The following is a 27,372-nucleotide window of genomic DNA, read 5'->3' as shown; positions in this document are numbered from 1 at the left end:
TGATTTTCTTTTCAAATTCAAGCACTGTTTAAAATAATGTCATCTTCATCTGGTTTGTCAGCAACTTCTCAGACAGACATCGTACATGCACTTCACTGATAGAACATCACACAATACACACCATCCAGCATTCAGGCAGGAAGACAAGAGGAATGTTTGCTAACATATTTCCAGGGTACACTGACTTCAGACAGTGACTGTCACAGCATGCAAAAGCAGCAATTACTGTAAATAAACACACACACACACACACATATATAGTATGAATATATGCATAGTCATTAATCATTAGCTTTTGAAGCTTTTCACCTTGGAAGCCTTTGAGTTTCTTTGCAGCCTCTAAATAAACAAGTATCAAACTGTGGGGAACGTCATGTGGAGCACTGCCAGCTCAACTCACTCACACACACACACACACACACACACACACACACACACACACACACACACACACACACACAAACTTCCTTTCCTCTGAGCTAAAATAAGGCATAGGAAGTTTACTAATATCTCAGAGAAGGTGTTTAGGAGTGACTGAGCTAACTTCCATGCTGAAATCTTACCATTGACAGATTTAGTTTAACTGTAATAACTAATATTAACTCAAATTGAAAATGACTGGATTCCGTATGAACGCTAAAGCCAGATGAAATTTAACTGGATGTTTTATAATTCAAAAGTCAAATTTTAATATAAAAAAGTATCTCTCTTTCAAATGCAGAAAGGTTCAAAATATTCATGTATTTGTTTTTCTGCACATTGACTCAACACTAACTAAGTTGAAAAGTTAAAGGAGTCAGGAGGTGGGCTGAGATCCTGTTCACAGGCCAACTGATATAGAGCCATTGAAAATTCAAACATGTGACCTGCCTCCATTTAAAAACTACAATTTCTACAATTAAATTAACCCATGCGGTTTTTTACATGCAGAAATGATCCATGTTTCTCGAAAGGAGAAACGGAGGCAGAAGGGTTTGTGTTTGTCTTTTAAGTAATGACAAAAAAAACCACAGTAACGTGTCAGCAGGCATGGGCTGATGACCCCCCCACCCCAACACACACACACACACACACACACCCACACACACACACACACTCCACCCTCCGTCATCAGCGCGTCCCGCAGCTCCTATAAGTGTCTCCGCTGCAGCCCTGCGAACAGTGAGCGTGTCGGCGCGCACAGACATGGACACGAGGACGCAGTGAGAGCACGCACAGCGTTACTGACATCCCACACTCACACGAGGCAGATTACCACTGATCCCCTCGCTGAAGGAAGTCAGTCAACAGTGCGCGTTTAGGCTCTCGAGCGCGAGGACCCTTCTTACATCCCGTTTGCATTGATTTGCTCCAGCCTCACAATAGGACCGGATTATAATCCCTCTTGGATTTAACAGACTTCAGTTGATCAACTTCACTTCTCATCATCACCTAACTTGCTGGAAGTCGAGCGCGGAGATGGCGCAGAGGGTAGGTCTCTTTCATTTCGATTTATTTTGAATTCTCAGATTTCTGAGAACGATTTACACTTTAATATTAAGTAGCATAAACACTGTAAAATAAAAACATGTATGGAACTGTGTCCGTGTGGGATCTAGCTTTGATGCCTTTGGTGAATCCAGTAAACGTAAGAATGCTCTTGATACTGTTGGCGGCTCAACCCACGGTCGGCTCCTGTTTATTACTGAGGAGACGTTTGTTTCCCGCCACCTGTTCATGTCTAAATGTCATCTGCAACTTTCACCCCAGTACGATGAGCTGGCTCATTACGGTGGCGCGATGGACGGAGTCGGCGTCCCCACCTCCATGTATGGAGACCCGCACGCCCCCCGGCCCCTGCCCCAGGTCCACCACCTGAACCACGGGCCGCCCCCGCACCCGACCCAGCACTACGGAGCCCACGCACCGCACAACATCATGCCCAGCAGCATGGGCAGCGCCGTCAACGACGCACTGAAGAGAGACAAGGACCAGATCTACGGGTGTGGAATTTATAGCAGCCCGATAACATCACTTACAAAAACAATAATCAGTTTAACAATTGAATTGTGCAAGAGTAAATACACACAATTCATAAACAAAAGAAATAGATACCGTATATCAACTATTAAATATCAAACAATGTATTAATGGGCCGTATCAAATATTATATATGTATATATTTACAAATGTGTGTGTTTCGTACAATAATAATAATAATAATGATTATTATTATTACTATTATTATGTGTTGTTGTTTTTGCTGTTGATGGTGATAACTGTGATATAGCCTGTTGTTGATATTATTTAATAGGCACACAACGCATTTAATTTCATCTGTGAAGAAAAGAGGGAAAGAAAAAACATTTAATATAAATTTCGTATAATTGTTCCTTTTACTTTATAATTAACAATTCATTCTGACCGTGGAAATGTGGAATTATAGGCCATCATTTTCCATGCATTTCCAATTTGATTTATTTTGTTGTGTTGCTAATGCAACACTGGACGCGCAATGATGTAATTTAATTAAGGGGGATCACGTTAATATTTGCGACAGTTCCAAGGGATTTTTTTCTTTTCCTATATTTTTGTTGATGAAGTCGCTGTGCTTCATATGAAATGTTATCCACCGGTGCTGTAGTTTGTGTCCAGGCCCAACACTGACCGTAATCCACCGGGCCGCTCTCCGCTGTGTTGCAGACACCCTCTCTTCCCTCTGCTGGCTCTGGTGTTCGAGAAGTGTGAGCTGGCGACCTGCACGCCCAGAGAACCCGGGGTGGCCGGGGGAGACGTCTGCTCCTCCGACTCCTTCAACGAAGACATCGCCGTGTTTGCCAAACAGGTAGGAGCGCGCTCAGTGGGTCAGGGCTGTAACGACCCAGACTCCAGCAGTGTTGGAGTGAAAGGGTTGTGATTTATTCTGTGGAATACAAACTGATTTAAACTAAAGCACCACTTCTTCTCTCTGTTCAGATCCGCGCAGAGAAACCTTTATTTTCGTCCAACCCGGAGCTGGATAACTTGGTGAGCGCGTCCTACTCTGTGTTTTGTGCGCGCAGCGGCAATTCAGGACGCATTGGTTTTTGTTATCAAGGGAAAAAAATATATTGGTAAAACACAAACCGTCTTTATAACGACCGTCTCAACCATGCCCCGTTCCATTATCAATTTAATTCAATTAAATCCAACCCCATTCAAATCAGCTTCAGTCTGTACTTAACACACGGCTGTGTCTGAGGGGTAGAGCGGTCGTCCTCCAGTTCTTCCCCATCTGCATGCCGAAGTGTCCTTGGGCAAGATGCTGAACCCTGAATTGCCCCTCATAGAACAAAAAGCGCTGCTAATAGATGCACTGTATGATTGTGTGTGTGAATGGCAAACTGAACTGTAAAGCGCTTTGAGTGGTCATCAAGACTCTATATAAATACACACATTTACCATTGCTACTATTTGTTTAGCGCCAAATCGTAACATACATTATGTCAAGACACTTTCCATAATAAAGCCGAGACCCTTTTCTGCGACTGATTTCTAAGTGTTCTATTTTCAGATGATTCAAGCGATTCAAGTCCTTCGATTTCACCTCCTGGAATTAGAGAAGGTAAAAACGTTCTCTCTGGTGACCTCAGTCCTTTAACGACACCGATCACATCTGTTCTTTCTGGGGCTCAAACTCAACGACATTCTCAATAACGCAGGTTCACGAGCTCTGTGACAACTTCTGCCACCGGTACATCAGCTGTCTGAAAGGCAAAATGCCCATCGACCTGGTCATCGAGGAGCGAGATGTGTGCAAGTCGGACTTCGACGACCTCTCAGGGTCCTCGACCAACCTCGCAGATCATGTGAGTCAAACCACCGAGTCCACAGAGAAGCGCAGCCTTGCGCAGATCCTCTTCTAGAGCCGCGTTTACTGTGATTACACACACACACACAAGTTCAATTTCATGAGGGTCTTAATAATAATAATTTAACATAAGGACAAAAAATAACATGTTACATAGAATTATTATTTTTTTAAATTTTCATTTAAAATTAAATGCCAGAAACCTTTCCCCATCCATTTGTCAAAAATGATTCAGGTAAAAATAGAGCAAGAATTTAGAATAGTGACATTTCTCACAATTTATCAATATATGCACAGCGACTGGAGACACAAGAGGACATAGCTGCCTTATGAGAGTTCATGAACCATTGAAGACAAAACATCAGCAGCCCATGCTCTCTTTTTTTACTGACAGGGTGTTAGAGTCTGATTCCTTCAGTATTTCACAGATTAAACCTATAAAGCAGGTTGTTGAGTTTTGTGATGTCTTTGGCTGAAGGCTGCTGTGGTTTGATGGTGAGTCTGTCATTCATGCTGAGGAAAATCTCCACAATGTGGAGAGAGGATATTTATTGTTTAAATCATATTGTAACTTTTTTATTATTTTTTTTATTTGCAATAAAAAATTTAATATCATTTGGAGCAAAGAGAGAGAGAGAGACATAAACCTTGAGCACCCACGCTGCTCCTTGCATATGTAGCTTTCTCTCTTTTTTTGTACAATTCCATTTATATCTTCACCTGGATTTTCCCCCAGTTCACATCTACCCCTCCACACAGCAGGATTCTTTTATTTGTCTCCTTCCTGCCGAATTTCTGGAGGAACTTCTCACTTTGGGCCAGCCCGGTGTCCACATGAGTCTTGTGTTTGACAGCCATCTCCATGGCTGCTTCTTTATAAAATTGACATACTGCAAACTTGTTAATCTACAATGGCAGCTTAGGTCATCTCTGCAGTTGTCAGCCCCATGTTTGCCATTGCCAGACATGCCCACAAACACTGGTCCTTGGCAAAGCGGCAGAGGTGCAGTGCATCCTCCCAACGTGAAGAGGCACTGGATTTTGGGAACAAGGCTGGGTGGGAAGGTAAACTGCTATACACCAGTGAACCGTCTCCTTGGTGTAATGTCTCCTTGGTGTAATGTCTCCTTGGTGCCAACATAGCTCAGAATGTTGGGGGCTTGGCTGAAGTCACTGCAGTACCCTGTATACATCGGCCCTGTACACTCCCAGTATTAACATCCGTCCTGAGAGATCCGATCACAGGTGGCCAGCATTAAGTACGTGTGTTCACACCTTTCATTAAAATGCGCACTTAATGTGTCTCCTGTTACCACTTCCCTGCTCTACATGCAAATTAACACGTATGTCAATTGTGTTAGTTAAGACCTAACAGTGTTGGTTTGAGCCAGTCTGAGTATACAGATGAGTCTATGTGTGTGTGTGTGTGTGTGTGTGTGTGTGTGTCTGCGCAAGCGAGCGAAAGAGAGGTAGAGAGACGAGTCAGGAGAGTCAAAATGAATCTCATTCAGATGTGAAGAGAGATTTGACCAATTTAATGACAGTTTCAATCATTATGTGGTGATCATTCACAAGAAGAGAAAACATCTGTTTGATTCATAGTGCAGCGGGCCAGAGGACGTCAGCTGAGTAGGAGGTCCTTCATGTAACCGAGGACAGATTTGAGTTCCCACTGCTCAAAGAGGATCACTATACAATCGGAGTGCGTTCACATCTGTAATTAGAGCTGTCCACTTGTGATCAGATCACAAAAACCACATGTTAATACCAGGTGTGTACAGGGCCATTGTTTTTGCAGCTGCTCCTTGTCAGTGAAGACAACACTTGGGTTGTACCACACTGTGGACTGCTTGTCTTGGATTCCTCACAGCATGTTAGCAGGATCATTCCATGCTCTACTGTAGACCAGGCTGCCAATTTATGGGCCACACTGGTCCAGAGTGATCTCCACCACCTCCAGCTTGTGGGTCAATAGGTGGGTTTCACGGTCAGGACGTCAAAGTGATGGTTGACTTCTTCATCACTGTGGTCCTGGATGGCAATGGTGTCGTTACTCAGTGAGACACCCTGGGCATTTAGAAAATCAGCCCTCATACTGGGTAACTGAGGGGGAAGATATCAGTCGACCCTCATAGGGGATGATGTTACTCCACAAAGATCACAGGAATGTGATATCACACTACAAAGTTCATGATAATGTCAACACATCCTTGTTTGAAGATTGACACCTTTCATAAAATCCCAAAATTGCAGGAAAAACTGAATATCTAAAAAAAGTTGTATGTAAGCAGGAATTTTCTTGGCAAGCTGAACATTATGACATTTGAACCTTTAAAAGGTTTGATGTATGTGGAGGTAGTTGGTGATTTAAAACAGTATGGAAAAAGAATGAAAACTGTAAATTATTAGTATTACTATAGTCATATATACTGTCACCATTCACACTAAGTATCAACTTACATCAACCCGCATGAATCCTTAGATATCTCAGAGCAGTTCCTATGACTTGCTAATGTTAAATTGGTTTCCAGGCTAAAACAGACATACTGTGGTTACTGGTGAGGGGCAGCTACAAAAACATGCGTGTCATTTACTCTAGCAAATGTCAGCTGATCAGTAGTTCTCAAAGTATGATGATGATTCTCTCCAGAGTGCAGCTGCTAGTGTTGTGTTTGCTGTTGAGCTTCAGTCCCTCTCAGTCTGCTGTTTCTCAACCAACAGGATTAAGAGGAGGGGGGTCTTATCAGGTGCCCCCCCCCCCCACCCCCCCCGATTGTGAGACATGCAATCCACGTACAGACAGACAGAAAGATGTTTGTGGAATTTGTAGGTAGATAACATAACGGACATATATGGACATAAAGGATACAGGATATTTCAGTTCCCTCAATCATAAAATAAAAGATAAGTACCACAGAAATATACATAGAAACTCACAGGTATGACAAATGTTCGTCTAATACCAGAAACATGTTGCAGAAAATACGAGAAACTTCTCGGCTCTTTCAGTGCCAAAAGATAATTTGTTAAATATTTTGGCAGGAAATTTAATCTAAATATTGTGTTAATGCTTTCTCCTTGTTCCTAACAGTGTGTGTGTGTGTGTGTGTGTGTGTGTGTGTGTGTGTGAGGCCATCAGTTGATGTGATGGTAATGGCTTCCTTAGAACTGCCTTTTCACAATGTTCATCATGTACCAGACCTGAAAGCAGCATGTGAGCTCATAGAAGCAGTTGTCCATGTTGCATTCCACATTGGTAGCTGAGGCGAACCGGTTGTTTTCTTCCAGATGGGGGTCATGTGATTGGAGCCTGACAAATCAGCCAAAGCTACGTCATGACCGTAGCAGTGTGGGGTCTTTGTGATTAGCTGTTTGTTAATGGCAGCAACTTTGTAGGTGGTTAGGGTTAGGGTTACTTGTAACCCTTTTGGTTTGTGGCTGTTGCACTCACTCTTGTGTTGGTCAGCTGTGCTAGTGTCGTGTGTTAGGTAGATGTAATAACTTTTGTTTTGTGAATTGTCCACCTAATGGTGGTAGCCATTTTGTGTCAAGTGAGAGTGGCATCCACTTGTATGGCGAGTTGTGTGCCCGCTGACAACATGATTGTGCCCACTTGTGATCCAGCAGCAGAAATGAGTTGACCCTACTGTGTTGTGGGCTTTTTAGTGGCATTTTTTAAACTAAAATGGAGCCTGTCCCATTACAAACTTTTTTAGCGGCTCTGAAATATCTGACCAGTGTGGACGTCAGGCAGAGTTGATGCATTTTTAAATAAAAACATATTAGTATGGGTGAATCCTCAGACTGTGAGGCGTCATACTACTTATTGCTAATAAAAATCCCAGTTTGAGAATTTTCTCTGTTGAGCTCCGGTAATTTATATTTTCATAGTCAGATAATCTTCCTGTATGATTTAGTTTCAAACCTTGGTGAGTTACAAGTCTGTAGGACAATTTTGTCTTTTTTACAGTACTACAACTGGCAGATTAATAATTGAATGTAATGAAGCCCAGTTTGACCTGATAGTGCTGAACAAACACCCTTTTCTTTACAATCTGTGCCATAAAAACTCAGAGCTTGTGCATATGTTGACGGTTCACTGCTGTAAGTAAGCAGAGGAACTCAGAGAATTGGGTTTGGACTTCCTCTAGAGGTTTTCTTTCACACATGAACAACATAGCATTCTCTTCTCCCATGGATTCACAACAACAAATCCTCAGTATTAGTTCCGCTGCAGAGATCACGTGTTTTGTTTACAGCGCATCGACACTAGTGTCGGCCCTTATCAGCAAAAGCAAACATCTCCGTCAGTGTTTCCTACGTGTATGGCTTCCCTTTTTCATCCCGAGATATGTGTTTTGTTTTGTTTTTTTTTTATTTTTCCATCCGTCGCTTTTTAGAAACGTCATCAGGTACATGTACATGTACATTCCTATTTACTGGGTTTGAACAGATGGGCTGTGAGGAAGTAAGACCTTCATTTGCCTGATAAACATACAAACACATGGCACCTCTTTGAGTAGCTGTGTGTAATGAGAGTTGTAATTATTGTGTGGCTGGATAAGAAAAGAGGGGCCATCGGTGAGAGGCCTCATTCACGCTGCGCCTTTGTCCCCACACTTCTTGTTGTCATCTGCCGAGCTCTTCATCTGATCACCATCCGGCAAACAGCTGACGCCAAGAGGCTGAAGAGGGAGATCTGCTGTTTGCTTTGGGCTTACAACAGTCTGAGTGGCCAGCCCAGTCAGCCTGATAAATACAGGCTTCCTCCCCGACACTGGTCACAGACACAGCACAGATACAGGAGGGTCCACATGCTGCAGGGCTGCTAAACTGTAAACCTCTGAACTCTTTCTGCAACTAGATTGAAACGTCCCTGTTGAAAAGAATGGTAATGTTGCTCTTCTCAACCTAGTTCCTGCTTTACTATGCTAATCATGCAATGCTGCTTTCTTTGTGTCTTTGGAAAACTGCTATGGACCTCATACTGGACTTACTGGACCTTCCTCATCTATTTCTCCCCTTTCCTCTCTTCTCTCCTCTGTTTTCTTATCTCCTGTCCCCTGGTGTGTGGACCTCTCCCTGACCTCACAGAATCCAGCATCCTGGAGAGACCTGGATGACGCCCACTCCACGCCCTCCGTGGGCACCCCGGGACCGTCCAGCGGGGGACACGTCTCCCAGAGTGGAGACAACACAAGTGAACTCGGTAAGAGCCTCCTGTCCTGTGTCCTCTTCCATATCAAAGCTTTGACTTTCCTGTGACCTCTCTCTGAGCCCTGCTGCCTGGTGGCCTGGCTGCTGGGGAATCATCTTCATCTTGTCTTCACTGATCTAAACACATAAACACGAGTTTTGGACTGCTTGTAGTGGGGACTGCTTCACATAAAGAAAATATTCCCAAAATAGTACCTTCTGTTTGAGCAATAAGGATATTACTTAGCATTTTTTAAATTCTATTTTGAAAGATTTACATAGACTTGGCTCAGGCTGGGGAGTAGGGCTGAAGTAGTCAGAGACACTCTCAGAGACTCTGCCATGTTCTTACCTTATTTAAGAGTTTGAGCAACTTGGGGTTGGACTACATATTTAACAATGCACATGGTGCTCAGAAAATGAATTTTGTCCTGACCAAGTGCAGAGCAGCTGTTGAAAGACTGTTTAAATTTTTGTCAATGAAAGTTGTTAACAGAAAGCAAAGATTGCAAGATTGTATTTATATAGTCAGACAAATATAAAAGATACTCTTTATAGTATGTATCCAACATTTATTTTTAATAGCTATGCTGATTTGTGCATGGATGCCTCTTTATTTTTTTTAATTACACAGATGTTAAGGATCCAACTTTTGACTTCAAGTAAGAAAATCACTCGTGCACAAATTTTCTTTTTACAGTCAATGTGCGCACTCAGTGGCAGCTCAGTATTCTCTTTTTCCTCTCCTGCTTTCCAGCCCTGCTCCTTCTTGTGTTGTCCTGGTGTTCCTGCACTTAATGTGATTTCTGATGTGCTAATTGGAGGCTATAAGGGTTTTATGGCTTGTTTTTGTTTTTCTCCCCTTTGGCCGTAGTAAAAATAGAATGGACTTTAAAGCAACTTTCCACCCTCTGCCCATCAGGCATCAATGAGCAAAGCATTGACGAGAACAATAGGAGGATGCTTTGCAAGACAAGAGATTAAGAGACTATCAGAAACAGACCGAGTGCTCTGGATCTGCTTTTCAAACTCATCTTAGCTTCTCAGCTTCACCTAACAAACACTCAGATTGTGATGTATACTTTGCAAATTTTAAATTTGGTCCAGAAGTCTATGTTGAAGCCAAGAAAGACTAAAGTTTGACTAGCTTCTTTCCTTTAGGCTTTTTTTAAACAACAGTGGGGGGAAAACCCAAGGTCCATGCCCTTTTGACCTGGGAGAGAATGCATAGAGGATGGGGGTGCAGAATGCCCCCTGTAGGGATGTAAGGACAGAGCACTTTATGTATGAGGAACAAAAGGAGAGAAGAGGGCAGAATGATCAGAGCTTTGGTTGCTGCACCAGGATCTGCTGCATGCTTCCTGCTGCTTCTCCCCGGGCCTCACTGCCTTGTTTCCACCCTATTCTCATGCTGGGGTAAAGTCAAACTCACAACCTAAAAGGACAGTCACAGGCATATCATGCTAATCTCATTTGGAGCAGGTAGATACACAGAGATGCAATCATGTTGGTTTACAGATATCTTGACATTTATGATGGGTTCAGAACTGGATGGTCACCCAATTCAATGGGGTACACTCATGTGAGCATATTTTAGTGATTCAATCTTGAAACATCACATCTACTCACTACCCATAGTGCATCAGTGTTTACAGAAAACAAATTGATGGCCTGAACATTCACTTTTAGCACTAGCTTGTTAGGTTTGTGTCCCTTGTCACTTTGCACAGATGCACTGACTTCATACTTTTTGAATCATCTACCAGACCTAAAACCTGTTGCAGAAATCCTGATTGCTTCCTGGATGCCCCCCAGCAGTGTTTGCTTTTTCCAGGATATCTGATGTTCTCATTAACTGCTTTGTACGATTGAGTTTTTGTTTAGAATTTCTGTGGTCAGCCCCTTAGTAATAAGTCTGCAGAATGTCAACAGAATGTCAGACGGAGAGGATGTGAAACAGCAGCATGAAAAAAAATACACAAATATCTCAGGATGCCATACATGTAGAAGACATTTACGAAGAAATCAAGAGAGCTGGTATTGATGTGCTGTAAACAAAAACATGTGATCTCTGCAGCAGCATTAACCCGCTGCATGCTGCCTCTGCCTGCTGCCTCTGCCTGCTGCTCCACACCTCACCTGATTTCATTGTTGTTAAGAACGAGTCAGAGCAGAGAGTCTTCTCTGTGATGTTCATGTGAGAAAAGCAAAAGCTGGACATCTTCTGGAGGTCGTGAAAACAGTTACGCTGGACTGATGGTCAGGATAATGTTTTATTCTTTTTCTGACTGAAACACTTGGTGAAGACTGTGGTTTTAGTCAAATTCTCATGCTCCAAGTCAGCAATGAAATTAATTACACAGATGTTGCACCAGATTGCACCGTTCATTGGCAGTACTGGAAGTAGTGTGCCTGGTATGTAGCAAGGCATGTTAAGTAAAGACGGGACTGGGAGTTTACCACATCCAACAGTGATGCCCTGGACCAAATCATTGTAGGAATAGCAAGTTAGGTAACAGTCACAGTCTGTAGCCTTGTGCTATAACAAATGTTCAGGGATCAAACTGAATTACCAGTTTTAAAATAAATAATAATTAAGAATCATGCACTGCTCCAAATATTCCTTTGGCAGAACGATTATGAAAGTTTAAAATGTAAGATTTTGCGGTAGTATGTTGAATTCGTCATGCCTCTATGGTCTGAGGAAACCTTTTTAAATCCACTGTCATTTGAGAGCAGTAAAATAGTGGTGCTGTGGCTTCCAGCCCAGGCTAACCACAGCTAGATGACCCACCTAGTGTGTGGCTGGTGGTTTGACTCATGGCTGCCTACTCCCCCGTGAGCTCTCGGGTTCTGGTAGTTGCCTTGTAAGCTGTGTGATATGCAGAGAGGTTTGTCTTTGATAGCTCAACCCCCAGGGTGACTGCTGGTGACCACAGCTACAGGGGCTGAGCTCTCCCAGGAATGTTTGGAAGGGGTCTGGGGGAGGACGAGGGGAAGGCTTGAAATGTCCATCACAAAGGGCCAAATATAAAACAAAAGGCAATGGGAATGACTCCTGAAAGATCCTGAACACTGGTGTGTAGAAATGGAATGTGAGGAGCAGGATGTGTTGCATTTTTTTTGTCACATCCCGAGGCTGCAGTGCGGGTTCAGGAATGAGGCTCAGTGTAGGTGCTGACATGCCAATGACATCACAGCATCACATAGAGCGCAGGCTCATGTTGCTATAGCATCTGTCATGCTGTCGATCTCAGAAATGTTTGAAAAAGGGAGGGAGAAGACGGGGAAAAGGAAATCAGTGCTGGCTGTGTAGAGCACATTGTTGCGTTCGGTCTCAGAGAAAAGAAGATGTCAAGAAATCATATTTTTTTTATCAAGAAATGCATATTTTATTATTAAATGGTAATTTCCCCCAATAACAAAAAGCATATTTTTCACACATTACTTTTGTTTTAGTTTTCGAACTAAATTCCGACCCCAGCATAATTTAGGTGAACTGAATTTTATCCAAACTGCTCACAACGTAAAATGACATTTGGAAAACAACATTTACACCTTACTGTTAATAGATTAATTTCAGCTGCTTCCTAGTAAAGAAATAGAGACAATAAAATGTCTGCCTGTTCAAGGGAATTAAAGCCGCTGCAAAGTTCTTGCACCACTCTTTGCATCCATTTGGTTGTAAAAGACACACATGTAGAAGACACCGACAAAGATGTCAAGAGAGTTTGTGGTGATAAGAGCTGACGACAGTGTTGGGGTCCTGTAAACAAAATTGCATGATCCACACAGCAGAGTTAATCTGTCACTTCCTGCCTCTGTCTGCTGCACCAGACTGCTCCACCTCTCACCTGGATCATTCTGATGATGTTGTGAACGCGTCTGTGCAGAAAACCTCCCGCTGCGTTGGCCGTGTGTGGGAGGCAAACTCTGGGTAAACTCTGGGTAAACTCCGGACCCAATTGTTTGGATTTTACTCTGAGGTTGTGTCTGAAAAAGGCTTGTGATCATTTGGTGGTCACACACACTACAACAAAAACAATCCTGATACTGCTGTTTAGGTGTTACTTTTAACTTGTGGCCTACACTTCTAAATAAAGTCTGATTTTTAAATGGCACCAGATGACGTGCACAATTATTTATCGGTCCAGTTCCAGATCATCCCTTTGTCCATAGTACAAAACTATAGTAACAAAGCAGATGAATGGACAATGTTTTGGATAGATATGTTGTTTTTACCTATTTTCAGTGCTGTTAGCACCATAAACAAAGTTCAGATTTAAGTGAAGAACTATGTTTTATTTTCCAACGTGCATAAAAATATTATTCACACACAAACAGACACTTATATTAAGCTTTAAACAGTTGCATTTCCCCATTGACAGCTTCTAATCATCATGTTCGCCCCCTCACACAGAGGATTCCCTTTGTTTTGGAAGCCTTCCAGAGCACTGCATTTAGTATGTATCATGTCTAATAAGGGGAGGAGCCAAAAGGTGTCACTGATGATGGATCAGGGCCCCTCTGAGCTCATTAAGCAGACTGCGACGGCTTTGCATCACTGATGCAGCTGGGGGTGCGGCAATCAGTTCTGCCAGACGCTTTGCACTTTGTCTTATGGACACGTCATCCGCTGACTGCCTGGCCCAGCGTAACAGCCACTGGTCCACAGACAGAGGAGACTAATGAGAAAATAGAAGTGCATTTGGAAATATAGTTTTAAACGTCCAGATCTTACTGTTTTGTCTACGGTGTTATTAAACTATAATTAAAACAAAAAAGAAGATGAAGCATTTTGCTGATGAAAAAGAATCCAATGCAAGTGCAAATTTACACTGCAAACTTTTAGACATCTTTCCAAATCATAGTTTTCTATTGCTGAGCCCTTTCTATTACTAGCTGAGTGCCACTGTAGTCATAAATACATGTATATCAAACTTTTTATTCATTTCAAGAAAAGTTGCTTCACAAACTCTATTCAAACGCATAAGTATCTTCTTAGACTCAGTTTAAATGATCTGACTGCAGGCAGGCTTTGAATACTTATAATGAATATCTCTTTATTTTATCTTTAATAACTTAGTCACATGTTGATGCACAACAGTTTGCATGCATCTTATACAATGACATTGTACACATCAAATTGCAAATACATCTCACATTAATCCACCAATTTCTAATCCATTTAAACTCACACACCACCTTCAGCAAAGAGCAAGACATAATACAGGATCATAAACAAATTGAATTTGTGCTAAATTAATTGGAAAACAAAAAGTACATCAATAAGCATTTATGAGATAAAAAAATGAAGAAACAGAAACAAAAACAATGGTCATAGAGGAGACAGAACTATTATTTGTCAGTAAGAGATTGTAGAGAGTTACAGGCTAAGCTTTTAGAGTTGGAATGTTACAGAACTAACCTCATGCCCACCATAAAATCTGTCTGAATTTATTCATCAGCAGCTAACTGAGGAAAATGTGAATTCAGATGGAGATTTCTCTGGTTGATTCTGAATGTTTTAATTGTGGCAGGGAGCAGAGCAGAAAAGAGAAAAGCCATTAAGTGAGAGGGTTGGCAGAGTCTTACCAGAGAAGAGGATTTTAAGAACAGAGCTGAACAGAGTGTATAAGAGCAGCAGAGGTGGAGGGGAGAAAGGACAGGACCACTTCTCTTCATATCTCAGGGTGCTGTTTTTTGTGTGTGTTTTTCTTCTTAGCCCCGGGGCAATATTCTAGCCATCCCTGCGGTAATACCCACCTCCCCACCCTCCACCACACACACCCCCTCCAGTGTCCTGCGTGCAGACACTGGCAGGCAGGGTGGAGCAGGGGAGGGGGATGTGGAGAGAGAAGAGCGGGCGGAGGTGAAGGGGGCATGAGAGACTTGCATGGGTGTATGACTTTGAGACTGCACCGTCACACACTGGTTAGATTGGCCGAGTTGCCGGGGAACAGTCAGAAGCGATTAGTGTAGCGTAGGATGTGCCCTGCGGCTCTCTCTCTGGAGCAGAAGAAAGAGGGATGAGGAGAGGAGGTGGACTAGGGTGGGGTGTCGAGGGTGGGGGGTAGAGATGGAGAACAACATGCCTTCCTTAGATATATTCTATTCCTTAGATATAATTAGGCCGCTCACGTCTTTCTTTCTTTCTTTCTTTCTTTCTTTGCACACAGTATAGCTTTATGGTCTGATGATGAATCACACTACAGTAACACTCAAGCCATCATTAGCACACTATTTATTATTGCGTCCTCTCTTTGATATATGCAATTATAGCTATGCTGAATGAACTTCTTTTCTTCTTCAACACCATTCTGATCAGTTACATCAAGCAGGTCTTGAAGAATATATTAGAAAAAAGATCAAATGTCCTTTAACTTTTCTGTGTTCATTTTGCAAAAAGCCTCAGACTGAACTGCCATTTTGTTTTTTGTTGTCTTTTGTTGCAATATATTACATTGATGTGGGCGGTGTACAGATAGTGTACATGATGAACAGAAATTGCTTGTGATAGAAGGATATATATATATATATATCCATCATAAGACTGACTGACGATAGATTGGAAGGAATTATTCAGATGTCTGGGAACACTTTAACTCGTTGTGCTCAAACCCTCCACTTCCTGTAGCGGTTGTAAGTAAAGCAATGAAAAGCTGGAACAAGATGATTCAGAATATAAAATAAAAGTATGGTACTGCTAGACAGTGCGGAATTAGATGATTTTATTTTTTTAAAAAAGACTCGCTCTCACCCCCAGCAGCACCTGAGGGAACCTGCGCTCTGAAAGACGTAACTTAACCAACAAGCTGTGAAAGAGGTGGAGGGCAGGGGCAGTGTGAAATCCGTACTCTGTATCTCAGAGCTGGACACCATCAGTCAAAACTCCCACAACCCCCACAGCCCCGACCCTAGATCACATCCTTTTTAATGTCAATATTCATTAGCTGAAATATTCATGTATGAATATGGCTCATATAGGCGTGCTTGATTGATGCATCTCTAAAAACAAAAAGACATGCTAGGGCAAATCTTAAGAAAAGTAGGGTTCCTGTCCCGCCTCGGGGGAGGAGTCTCTCAGATGCATTATTCACATGCCCTCCAGGCAGGCTTTCAAGGCTTCTCTGCCCCGAGGGCAAGAAAAATAACCACCACTGTTAAAAGTAAATCATCTCGGCTGATGCACAATTAATGGCAGAGAGGGAGAGGGAGTGGTGCGCCCCTTGTGTTGCGAGATGGAGAGAGTTAGCTAGCAGGGGCGGAAATCTCAGCTTAAAGGAAGCCTTATGGCTCGATCCATGCCTGCTTCCTGCTGAAATCAAACAGGGATGCTACTAATGGCAGGATCCAGGGCCCGGCATGATGCAGCGCCGCAGACAATCCAACACAGACGCTGTCTTGAGGGTGGGGGTGGGAGAGGGTCGGTCAGTGAACACGTGAGAACACAAGGGTGATGGCTTCATGTCCTACAGACTCACCCACCCACACCCCCCTCATTCTGCTTCAGTACCCCAAGCGAATATCTTGCTTCCAACTTCAAACAACATTGGGTTTGATGTTCCTGGGTTTCTACTCCATTCAAAGGCTGTACTTTTGTTGTTGTTTTCCCCCCTTTATGTATAAGGAAATCATTAGTCTTATCTCAAACAGAGGTCACATATAAATAAGAGTTGCCTACATAGCAGTGAGTCTGACTGCAGTTTGAACGTTCATTATTTCATGACAGGCACACAGCTCCTGCAGTCATTACCTCATGTCAAACGCGTGGCTCAGATTGAATTAATAGCTCTTGCTTTTATTGAGCTTCCACACTACAAACTCCTCTTCATTATCCAGTGGCCAGGGAGTCAAGCAGAGGTGAGAGGAAAAATCTTGTGGTGCCGTGCCACGGAGGAATGCAATTTTCCTCCGTCTGCCTTTTCACAGCACAATTTTGCGGAGGAGGATGAAGGCGACAGGGCCAAATTAATTCTTTCTCGTAACGTGACTTCTCTTGTCTCTGATCGCAGGAGACGGCCTCGACAACAGCCTGGCATCACCGGGCACAGGAGATGAGGATGACCAGGACAAGAAGAGGCAGAAGAAACGAGGCATTTTCCCTAAAGTGGCCACAAACATTATGAGAGCGTGGCTCTTCCAGCACCTTACGGTAAGGGAATCTATTCTGGATCCTGATGAGTTCCTTTTCCACTCAAGCCAAATCCAGCTGTAGCTTTTTATAGATTCAAAACACAGGATTTGTCATCTTCTCTCTAACAATAACTCAACACCGATTTCACCTCAATGATAGACATGGATGTTGTCTAACCCAAGGCCCTCCATCAGGCAACAGTTGTTTGAAATGATGCCCTTGCGGCCAAGAATGAGCTCAGGCTAAATTCCCCCTAAGCAACTTGGAACTAAGTTTGTCTTTGTTCCATTGTAAGAGACCAAAGGAAAGATGAACTGTATAGGTCCTTTCTGAAATACCAGTCTCGGGTTTGTACAGCGTTTGTACCGAAATCAACATCAGAAGCATTCCATTCAGAAGCAGCCGCGGCGTGTTGGAGCTCAATACAAGGGGGAGAGAAAGTCCCTATGAGGAGAGCTTTACCTTTTATCCAAGGTCCAAAAGATACCACCACTGCTTCTTCCTCCGTTTTCTCTGCTGCTCTTAGATGTCGTATATCCACTGAGTTGTTTGGTTTGTAAAAGGCCCACACAGGTCCTGTACTTGGGGTAATTCCTTCCTTTCCAAAGGCCACCTTTAGATTTTCCAGATAAAAAAGGAGGATAATTGAATTATCCCCTCGCTGTTCCTCATCCCCTTTCAGGCTTAATTTGTTCTGCACAAGTGTTTGCCATGGCAGGATGTACCTATGAAAAGTGTGTATGGGGACTTTGGCCTCTGAAAGGCCTGTTGCAACACCCATGCGATCAGGCATTCATCGGGCGTTGAGGGTGTGAAAGGAGCGGGATTATGTTTTGTCAGACATTTCAGTGTGAGGCCCGCAGTGGGCTGTGTGTGTGTGTAGTTGGGGGCGGGGGTGAGTCCACAGCTAGCTGTAGCCTCATGCTTTTGTCATCTATTCTGAAAACCCCTTAAAACATCCCCTTCTGAGGAAGCTACAAAGAAAGCAGCTGTGAAAGGTTTCAATTCATTATATTATTCATTATTGGCCCATTAGCCTGGTCGCAACTGTTGGTTTCCATGCAACCCTGCATTTAGCCACACTGAAAGACTGAAGTTTGGGGAGTAAACCTGGAATCCACTAAAGGTCACAAGTATCCTGACAGAGTGAGCTGGACTTTGATTGTTCTCTCTGTGGAGATATAACTTTTGATTACTTGTTGATTCTTGTGCATCTATGATGCCTTAATTATATACAAATATGCCAAAATCCAATAAGAAAAACTAAACTATGTACCGCTTGTTCCCAACAAAGTTTTTCATTCCAAAAGAGTGCATTTATCCCAATTCCTTTTTTTGTTTTAGTTTACATATCAATACATTTGTCGACAATACAGTGGCTCAACATGGTCCTCTTATTCCTTGAAGGAACATTATGGTCTCTGTCCAATCATATAAATAGCTGCTAATGGCCAATAGTTTTTCCGACCAGCCCGCTTATAAGCACAATGTTCGAATGCGCCCATGTGAGAACACAGCAGGAGATAGTCCTCAGAATTCACCATGAGCGAGTGGGTGTGTTTCTTAAAGAAAGATAAAAAAATGAAAAAGCAGTGCCATACATATAGACACTGGCAGGATGTTAAGAGAGCTTTTGGTAATAAAGGCCAATGAAGGTGTCTATGTGTTGTAAACAAAAACACCTGATCTCTGCAGCAGAATTAATACATTGCATCCTGCCTCCGCCTGCTCCACACCCCTTGCCTCAACAGATTCCTGAAGAGTGAACCTTGATTCCTAGAGTGAACCAATGTCAATGTGTCCAAGGAAGCCACCAGATAAAGTCCGGACCCGATTCTGTTTAGTTCACGTCTGGCTTCACAGAGCTGGGAGGATCGCTTATAGTGAGGCGTGTGTGTGTGTGTGTGTGTGTGTGTGTGTGTGTGTGTGTGTGTGTGTGTGTGTGTGTGACTCTAAGAATGAAGTGCTTGGAAGCTCATCCTTCACTGATGACCACAGGAGGCGGCCGCTGATCTGACAGCAGTAGAATGGGGACTGGCGCACGACCCTGCTCTCAGTGTACAGGTCACCTCTGTCTGCCATCTGCCACCCCCTCCCACTGTCTCATACACAGAGTAAGCGGAGGGACCAGGACAGGGACAGGGATGGAGCAAGGTGGGGAGGGGTTGTAGGTGACAGGGGGCCTGGCCATATCGGGGCCCAAAACAATAGCCACCATTGTGCCTTTTTATATCCCACCCGATCGTTTGTCAACCAATGTCAAATACTGTCACACAATGCCACGCGCTCTCAGCCTGTAGTGTTTGGGGCCACAACTGTGGTTAGCTTCCATTTTCCAGAGTTGACCTGTTAACTCACTTGCAGGAAATACTGCTCCTGGAAGGGACAAGCACCTCCTGAGTGGGAGGATTCCTGTCATCATACATGTGGAGACCTCTAAATTAATGCAAACATCAACATTTATCTCTTGTATTTATTTATTGTGGCATTTTTGTGTGGCCCACAGCACCCGTACCCCTCAGAGGAACAGAAAAAGCAGCTAGCACAAGACACAGGCCTCACCATCCTTCAAGTGAACAACTGGTAAGTCAGATCTGAATATCTGCATTGTCACATAACACGTGACTGTTCTCAAGATCAGATCCAGCCACACATTCATACACAGTTTAAAAAAACATACAGACTTAACTACAAAGTGCATATTTCCTCTTCATCTCAATCTGGGCTGTGATGCAAACACACAGACACCACATTCATTTAGCTGTTTTCAGTGTGATATGCTCTGTGGAACTGTGGCTCATGATCATCAGATGAAGCCTTTTCTTAAGGATCAAAGTGAGGCTAGTGTTCGGCATCGATACATCCATGGCTGGCTATTTTATTTGTATAGCTCATCTTTCCAACAGACTAACTTCCATAACCACCAACATTCACAGGTCTATCGGCAAGGCTTAATCCAACACAGATATCAAAGCATGCTAAATCACCGTACTGTCTGACTGCTAGATGTATCATTGGCAAAGCATTGGCAAAGCAGTTAGCCCCATCACAGCCTGAGGCTACATGGCTTAACCCAGATCAATAGATTTTTCCAGCTATATGACTTTCTCTTAATACCCCACATTATGTCAATCGGAATAAAGTAGATTATTTGTCAGATCCCTGGAGACACGGTGAGGCTCCACTTCTTCAAAAGCTAAAATGGACAGTTTTTGTAAATGCTGTGTATTTTAGATTTATACAATAATGTTAGGGGCAGGGGAGCAAAGGACAGAGCAAAGACACACTTTTAATAAGAATTTAATAATAATTTTTGAATTTAAGAAGGAAGACAGAATATTTGTTTTCCTTAATTTTGTAATGAACTGATTAACATAATCTACACAACATAGATTTAAGTCTACAACTAATAAATAACAAGACAACCAAATATTTTTTAAGGCTTTTGACTATTTCTCATGGCCTTATTGAATGAATGTAACTTCCATCACTGGAATTCCTCTGTTACAGGGGGAAACCAATGAAAAGCTATAAAATGACCCTTAATTTTATCACATACCTGGGTTCCAACTTTACAATTTCGCTGAGGTACATGTGTACTAAATGTGAACGCTTTTCAATTTTCTTTTCATTTTCTTAAGTCTGAATTAACATGATCATTTTCTTTTTCCCAGGTTTATTAATGCAAGGAGGAGAATAGTCCAGCCTATGATTGACCAGTCCAACAGAGCAGGTAAAGCTGCACTTCATTCACTCTTCAGTGTACTGAATATTTCTTTCTATACTGTTCTATACTGTGGAGCTAGAGACCGTGTGAGAAAATGGACAGATACTGTAGTGCAGGTGCAGCGTGAAACTTTATGTGCACAATGTTTGGTTATTAAGGAACTCTGACAGTCGGGTTTCTCCTCTTACAGTGAGTCAGGGTACAGCTTACAGTCCAGATGGCCAGCCAATGGGAGGCTTTGTTCTTGATGGGCAGCAGCACATGGGTCTCCGACCTGGAGGTAAGACCTACATGTATCAAACCACCAAGGACAAAATGTCCAGCGTCACTTTCTACTTTTGTTTAGCTGAGTCTCCAACCAGTCAAGAAAGAAGCGCTGGAACATAATAACAGCCCACACGCTCAATAAACCTCAATTGTAGTACAAATCTGTTTTTAATGTAATAATCGCACAAACGTAATAGCAGTTGCCTACTACAAACGTAATACATCATTTCCTGCAAATGTAAAAGGAATGACTCAATATGATGAGGTAACATGGGATGTTCTGTGTATGCTGATTAGGATTATTCTACTCTTGCATGGAACATTATAAAGCATTAGTCCTATGGCAGGTTCCAATTTGACTCAGATGAGAGGGCTGTGATTCACATGAGCTCTTCAGTGAGAGAATGTGCTTCTGCTTCTTTACCTTTGTGTGGCTGGTCTTAGGTTGTGTTACCATCAGAGCTGAAGCTACAGCAGTGATGTCAGAGAGCAGTGCTGTCTGAGTGGTCTGTCATGTTGTTGGTGTTTAACAGTGTTTGTTCGCTTCGTTTGCAGGCCCCATGGGTGGCATGGGTATGAACATGGGCATGGACGGGCAGTGGCACTACATGTAAAACCACTCCACTGAGGCGAGCCTCAACAACAGGGTGAAGTGAGTAGTCTTTTCTCAGTACCTCTGCTCAGTACTCCCCCTCCTCACCGAGCCAATCATTCTCATGTTAATGAAAGAAGCAGATTCACTCAAGTAATTATTTCAATATCCCAGTTTCCTTTTGTCTTTCTGCTTCAATTTTAAGGTAATAATCAGTCTCAATAGTTATATTAATATAATAATGTAATAATAATAATAATAATAATTACTATGATCTCCATAATGTTGAGCATTAGTTCTCTCGGAACATGAAAGTTATTTTTAGAATGATTGGCGTATACACTTAAAACTGTTTTAAAGTGTCTGCCTGAAGAAAGAATTGGAAACATGTCCAACGCTCTCTGCATCAGTGTTCCACAGCTCTAAAATCTGGCGTAGTCTATCTGGGCAGTTGTGGCTCAGGAGGTAGAGTGGCTCATCTGCTGACCTGAGGGTCAGTTGGTCGACCCCCAGCTCCTCCAGTCTGCATGTGGGCAAGACACAGAATCCTAAAATTGCCTAAATAAGACTAGAACAGCTTAATTTAAATTCAATCGTTTCTTTTCAATAACACAGGACTCTGAGACACTGAGGACTCTGTGTCCTCTCTTTTCTTTTCTGTCTCTTTCTCTGGGACTTTGGAAGTTTTAGCATAACCTGGACAGGTTCTACAGTTAATTTTTTTTTTATAATAGTTATAATTTATAATTATTATTCCCCCACCAGAATTAAGTCTGAATTCACACAGGGTTTTAATTTATGATGTGACCATTTATTTTCAGCTCATGTAACTGTACAGATTTCAGCTGCACTGATAGACATGGTGGACAAAATTAAGAAAATAAAACACAATTTGTGATGTTGCTTCAATGAGAGATGTGAGAACGCAAATGTCCGAATGAGACGTTTATCTGGCCAGCCCCACAATAAAAACTCTGGAGAATGTGGGAGATCCTCTACAGGGTGTTGATGGCATTTCGAACATTTGTCAGATGCAAAAAAAGACAGAATACAAATACACTGATGTCGATGTGCTGTCAACAAAAACAGAATGAAATACTTTACATGCTGCCTCTGCCTGCTATACCACCCCTCACCTGAACGCTCCAGAGAGTCCTCTGCTGTTGTGAACGTAAATGAGTGGATAATCTCCTGCTGCGTTTTTCATGTGTGAGAGGCCACCTCCAGAAAAGTCTGAACCCGATTGTGTGGACATTCAGCAGTAACACTGTACAAGTAGAACTACATGTACCCATTATGGACTGCACTTGAACTCTAGTTTAAGTCTATTAACTCTCCAATATTCATTCTGTCTGTACAATACAGTGATTCATGTGCAATCCATTCACTGTACATATTCTCACACCACATATTTTACTTTCTTTTTTGTCACTGGATATATAAATTTTTATTCCATTTACATGTATTTATATTTTCTATATTTCCTTACACTTAAGTATTATTATTCTTAAAGTTAAGTATTATTATTCTTATACTTATGTATTGCATGTTACTCATTATTTCTTACTGATACTATTTTTGACACTGCTGCTGTAATATTTAAAAAAAAAATATATATATATAATATTTTATATAATATATAAATTATGCATATTTAGATCGAGGATTATCTTATTTTATTCTCTGGAGTTCATGATGGACAATAGCTATGTAGATGACGCCATGTCTAAAATAAGACCACAGAACTCCAAATGGGCCAGGGCACTAAAACACACTGTATATGTATATGAGATGTTTTTATTTAAGATTATAGGCAGCTGTGAGCCACTGGGGTGGTGGGAGGTAAATCTGTCTGTGTGGGTCGACTAAACAAATTCAGTGAGTGGGCAACATATTTATCTCTCACACCACCTCCTCTTTTCCTCTCCATCACTCTAACATCCTCTTCCTCCATTTTTCTTCTCCTTCATCTCTTCTCCACCTGCAATCTGATGAAGAATCAGGGTAATACTCCCACCCACCCCCTGTACCCCCCCGCCTCCAGCCTCTATCAGCTCCCCACCACTGCTGACAGTTCTCAAATCAAGACGTATCGCCTGCCGGAGGCACCCGAGCACAGAGAATTTTATTTAACACCCACTCTCCACTGCTCAATGAGCCTCGCTGTAATGACACTTACCTTGATTAATAGAGCTCTTTATATGTAAATAGGAGCCGCATTTGCTTCATTTTTTTTCAACAGGGCCAATTTTCGGTAACACAACCCCCTCCTCCCTGTCTAATAATTCCCTCAGCTTTGCTAATGAAGTTCAAAGAGCAGATAGTGATGCTTCATCTAAGAAATAAGAAATAAATACATGTAGATCTGCACAGAGACATCAGGCTCTCAGTCTGAATTAACGCTGCCTATATGTTTTTTCAGGGTGTTTAATCTAATTATTTCTCATTGAATGATCATTGACTAGTTACAGTAATAGCTCAGTAGAGCTGGGTGTTTTTGCCTCCCCTAATTTGATCTGTGGTGAGAGCGTATGCTGACAGCGGCTGTAAATCTCCCCCAGGACTGCAGGAAAGAAGAGGGCCATGTTTAGAGTCATACAAGGCTTCTCCATGCACGATAAAGCCCGAGCCATAACATTTAGCCATTATGGAATACATGACTGAATCGGCACTATTTTACTCTCCTCTCTGCTGCACAGCACAGCTTGCTCCACCATATGTTATATCTCAGCTTCACATGTTTGTCAAAGAGGATATGTGAGAGTTCATTTCAGAATTCCATATGATGGAAGTGCAACGAGACCAAAACCACATTTTCCCTGACATTATTCTGATAAAGGAGGAATGTAAAAATATAAAATGTAAATTGCAATGTATAAATTGCAATGTGTGGAGGTTCATTCTTGACATTTAAAACAAGTGATTTGAAAAAAGAACCCCACGTTCTAGGTTTTTCTGGAGGTTCCGACTGCATTTCATGGTCTCAACAACAGAATTATTGCATTATGATGCTATTTTAAGTGATATTCTTACAGTGAGTCAGCTGATGACAGCTGAACAGAAGATGGCAAGATGTGATTGCACAGATAATATGGACCTTGAGTTCAGAGTTCTATTCACATATAAGGGTTCATAAGGATATTTTACCTTTTCTACTGATTGTAGACCTGAGGTTCACAAAGGCCCACACTAAATATGGAGGGAGGTCTTGAGAACACAAGAGGGATTTTACAGACAGGGTTCCACATCAGGGCTCACAGGAGGAGCTCTGTCTGAGCAGGGTTCAGCCTGTGCTGCCCTTATTTGACATACAGTATATTCTCACTTTTAATGTCTGAACTCTGGGTCCACTTTTCTTTCAACCACCTGTAATTTATGTATATATATATATATATATATATATATATGTGTGTGGATGTTGTCCTGTGGTAGTGGGAGGGCAGGCCTGGATTTGTGCGTCCTCTAACCCTCTGTCTTCTGTCCCCTCTGTGTCCAGGCCTCCATGGTTGGCTCAGGGATCTTCCTCCATCTGGCAGTGGAGCTCAGCCGCAGTCGCCACGTCACACCCACCTGATCACTCCCACCTCACCTTGCCCGAGCCCGCACGGTGCACGCGTATACAGGATCACCATGGAAACGCCTCACCTCACAGATTTGGACTTGAACGTGAAGAGACTCGTGCGAGGCGAGGAGCTTCGTTGCTGCACGGAAAAATAAAGCGACGAGCGAGGACTCCGCAGCGCAGAGAAGCCGAGTGACACTCGTCCATCTCCTCTTAAATTATTTATTTATTTTTCTACAACCACAGGACGACGGTGTTTCTCCTCCTTTCTAAGTAAAGCTTTGCCCCTAAACATGCCCACCATCCTCTCCTCCATAGGCCAGAAGAGAAAACACTGTGGAATAACTCTTCAAAATAAGAGGACTCGCTGTTGTGCTGTATAGATTTGTGCTCTTTATTTCTGTCCATGTTTGCGCTTGTGACCATTAGAAGTTAGAGTGATCTTTCATTGACATGTTTTTTTTTTAAAAGTCCCGACTGAGGCCGAGAAAAGAAAAATGTGAATGTTTAGTTTCTGTTCTCCATGCACTGCACCCCTGCTGATCTCATCCCACGTGTGTTAAAAAAACTGGAAATGAAAAGACTTTTCTGAGGGAGCAGGACCAGGCGGAGGACTCTGGTCATTTTTTGACAATGTTTTACATAGTTTCGTATAGCACCAAAACACGGAGAAGAAGTCTGCACTAAAACCAAAATAAAGACTTGACTGAGGAAGCAGCAGCAGCAGCGTGGTTTATGTGAATGTGCTTCTGTGTGTTGGCGTCAGACACGGTGGTTTAAGCAGCAACATCGGTTTGCTGGAGCAGGTCACGTATCCAGCTCTGGTTCGATATGGGACGGGATTGCAGTTGTCTGCTGTTATTGGATTGATGGTGACAGGGATGATGGATGACCGGGCGCCGAATTCTACAAAATCAGCCCAGTCTGCAGCGGCGGCAGCTTTTACTCACTGCTGTTGTTTCTATAAAGCCTGTACAGTGTGTGTGTGTGTGTGTGTGTGTGTGTGTGTGTGTGTGTGTGTGTGTGTGTGTGTGCGTGCAAGAGTGTGTGTGCGACTGACATAAAATATACAGAATTAAAAAAAATGTTACAGCGGTGTTCAAGTCCCATTGAAATATATGTATACACACATTTATATATATATATTTATAGGCCTATATACACCTCTTGGTCGCAGTGGAACACTGATGATTTTTAGTTTTAGCCCCCAACACTCACAGGAGAAAACAAATAAACACAGAAAGTAGGAAATAATAAATAAATAAAGGCGCCGAGGAGCTCATTTATCACTGTCAGCCTGTAACGATCCTCTGCGGTTTGTATTGACGAGCGGCGGCAGAACACACAGAGCTGCAGAGCTGCACGAGGTCCACACCAGCCTTCATCATTATTATCGATGAATATTCATTTTCATCAGCAGCAACACGCGCCCCATCACTTTAAACTCAGACGATGAATACGATATATAGGTCTAAATAATAACAATAACACCAAGATGATTTATTATTATTGTTTTATTATTATTATGGTTTTATTATTATAATAATTATGTTGTTGTTGTTGCTGTTGTTATTGTTGTTGTTGTTATTATTGAGTTTTACAGAGGATGAGGATTAGTCCGTTTTTCCGACACCCTCCCTCTGTTTCACTGTCTTCAAATAAAACAAACACGGCATTTCCCCCGCCATATTCCTCTTTTTAATTATCACTTGAAGCAAACTGCTATTTGACGCCGTGAGGTAAATATTCGTTGCTTAAAGGAAAGCGCGCAGGCCACATTAGTGCGAGCTGCTGCGAGGCCTATGGCCTCAGGTATAGTCGCTCCGCATAAAGGTGCAATGCAATTATTATAATTAAAATAAAACATAGAAATACAAATCATTTTTAAAAAGTGAGAGCGTACAGGCCGAGACTAATGCAATCGAAAGAATCAACTCGAGTCTCAAAGAAAATAAATGATCCATCACTGCGTGTTGTGTGATTGACATTGGTCTGTTTCCCACTTTATAATTATTGCAGAGCTCTCTTTTATTCCAGCCGATAAATACCCACAGACTGGGTT

At 42.4% G+C, this 27,372-nt stretch overlaps 1 protein-coding gene across 1 annotated transcript; it reads left to right on the top strand.

Annotated features, from left to right (window-relative positions):
- The first annotated feature begins 1,157 nt into the window (after positions 1 to 1,157).
- On the top strand, positions 1,158 to 26,407 carry meis2b (Meis homeobox 2b). Its single transcript, XM_020091503.2, has 13 exons — positions 1,158 to 1,470; positions 1,750 to 1,982; positions 2,683 to 2,824; positions 2,956 to 3,006; positions 3,533 to 3,583; positions 3,681 to 3,827; positions 8,924 to 9,038; positions 17,041 to 17,180; positions 19,669 to 19,745; positions 20,837 to 20,895; positions 21,080 to 21,169; positions 21,712 to 21,808; positions 25,245 to 26,407. The coding sequence occupies exons 1-12, from the start codon at positions 1,459 to 1,461 to the stop codon at positions 21,768 to 21,770; spliced, it is 1,176 nt and encodes a 391-aa protein (XP_019947062.1). The 5' UTR covers positions 1,158 to 1,458; the 3' UTR covers positions 21,771 to 21,808; positions 25,245 to 26,407.
- Positions 26,408 to 27,372: the final 965 nt, after the last annotated feature.

The sequence above is a fragment of the Paralichthys olivaceus genome, chromosome 19 (assembly GCF_024713975.1).
Source record: "Paralichthys olivaceus isolate ysfri-2021 chromosome 19, ASM2471397v2, whole genome shotgun sequence".
Lineage (NCBI taxonomy): Eukaryota > Metazoa > Chordata > Actinopteri > Pleuronectiformes > Paralichthyidae > Paralichthys > Paralichthys olivaceus.
Note: the sequence above shows the minus strand (reverse complement) of the source record. Positions and strands in the feature narration are given on the sequence as shown.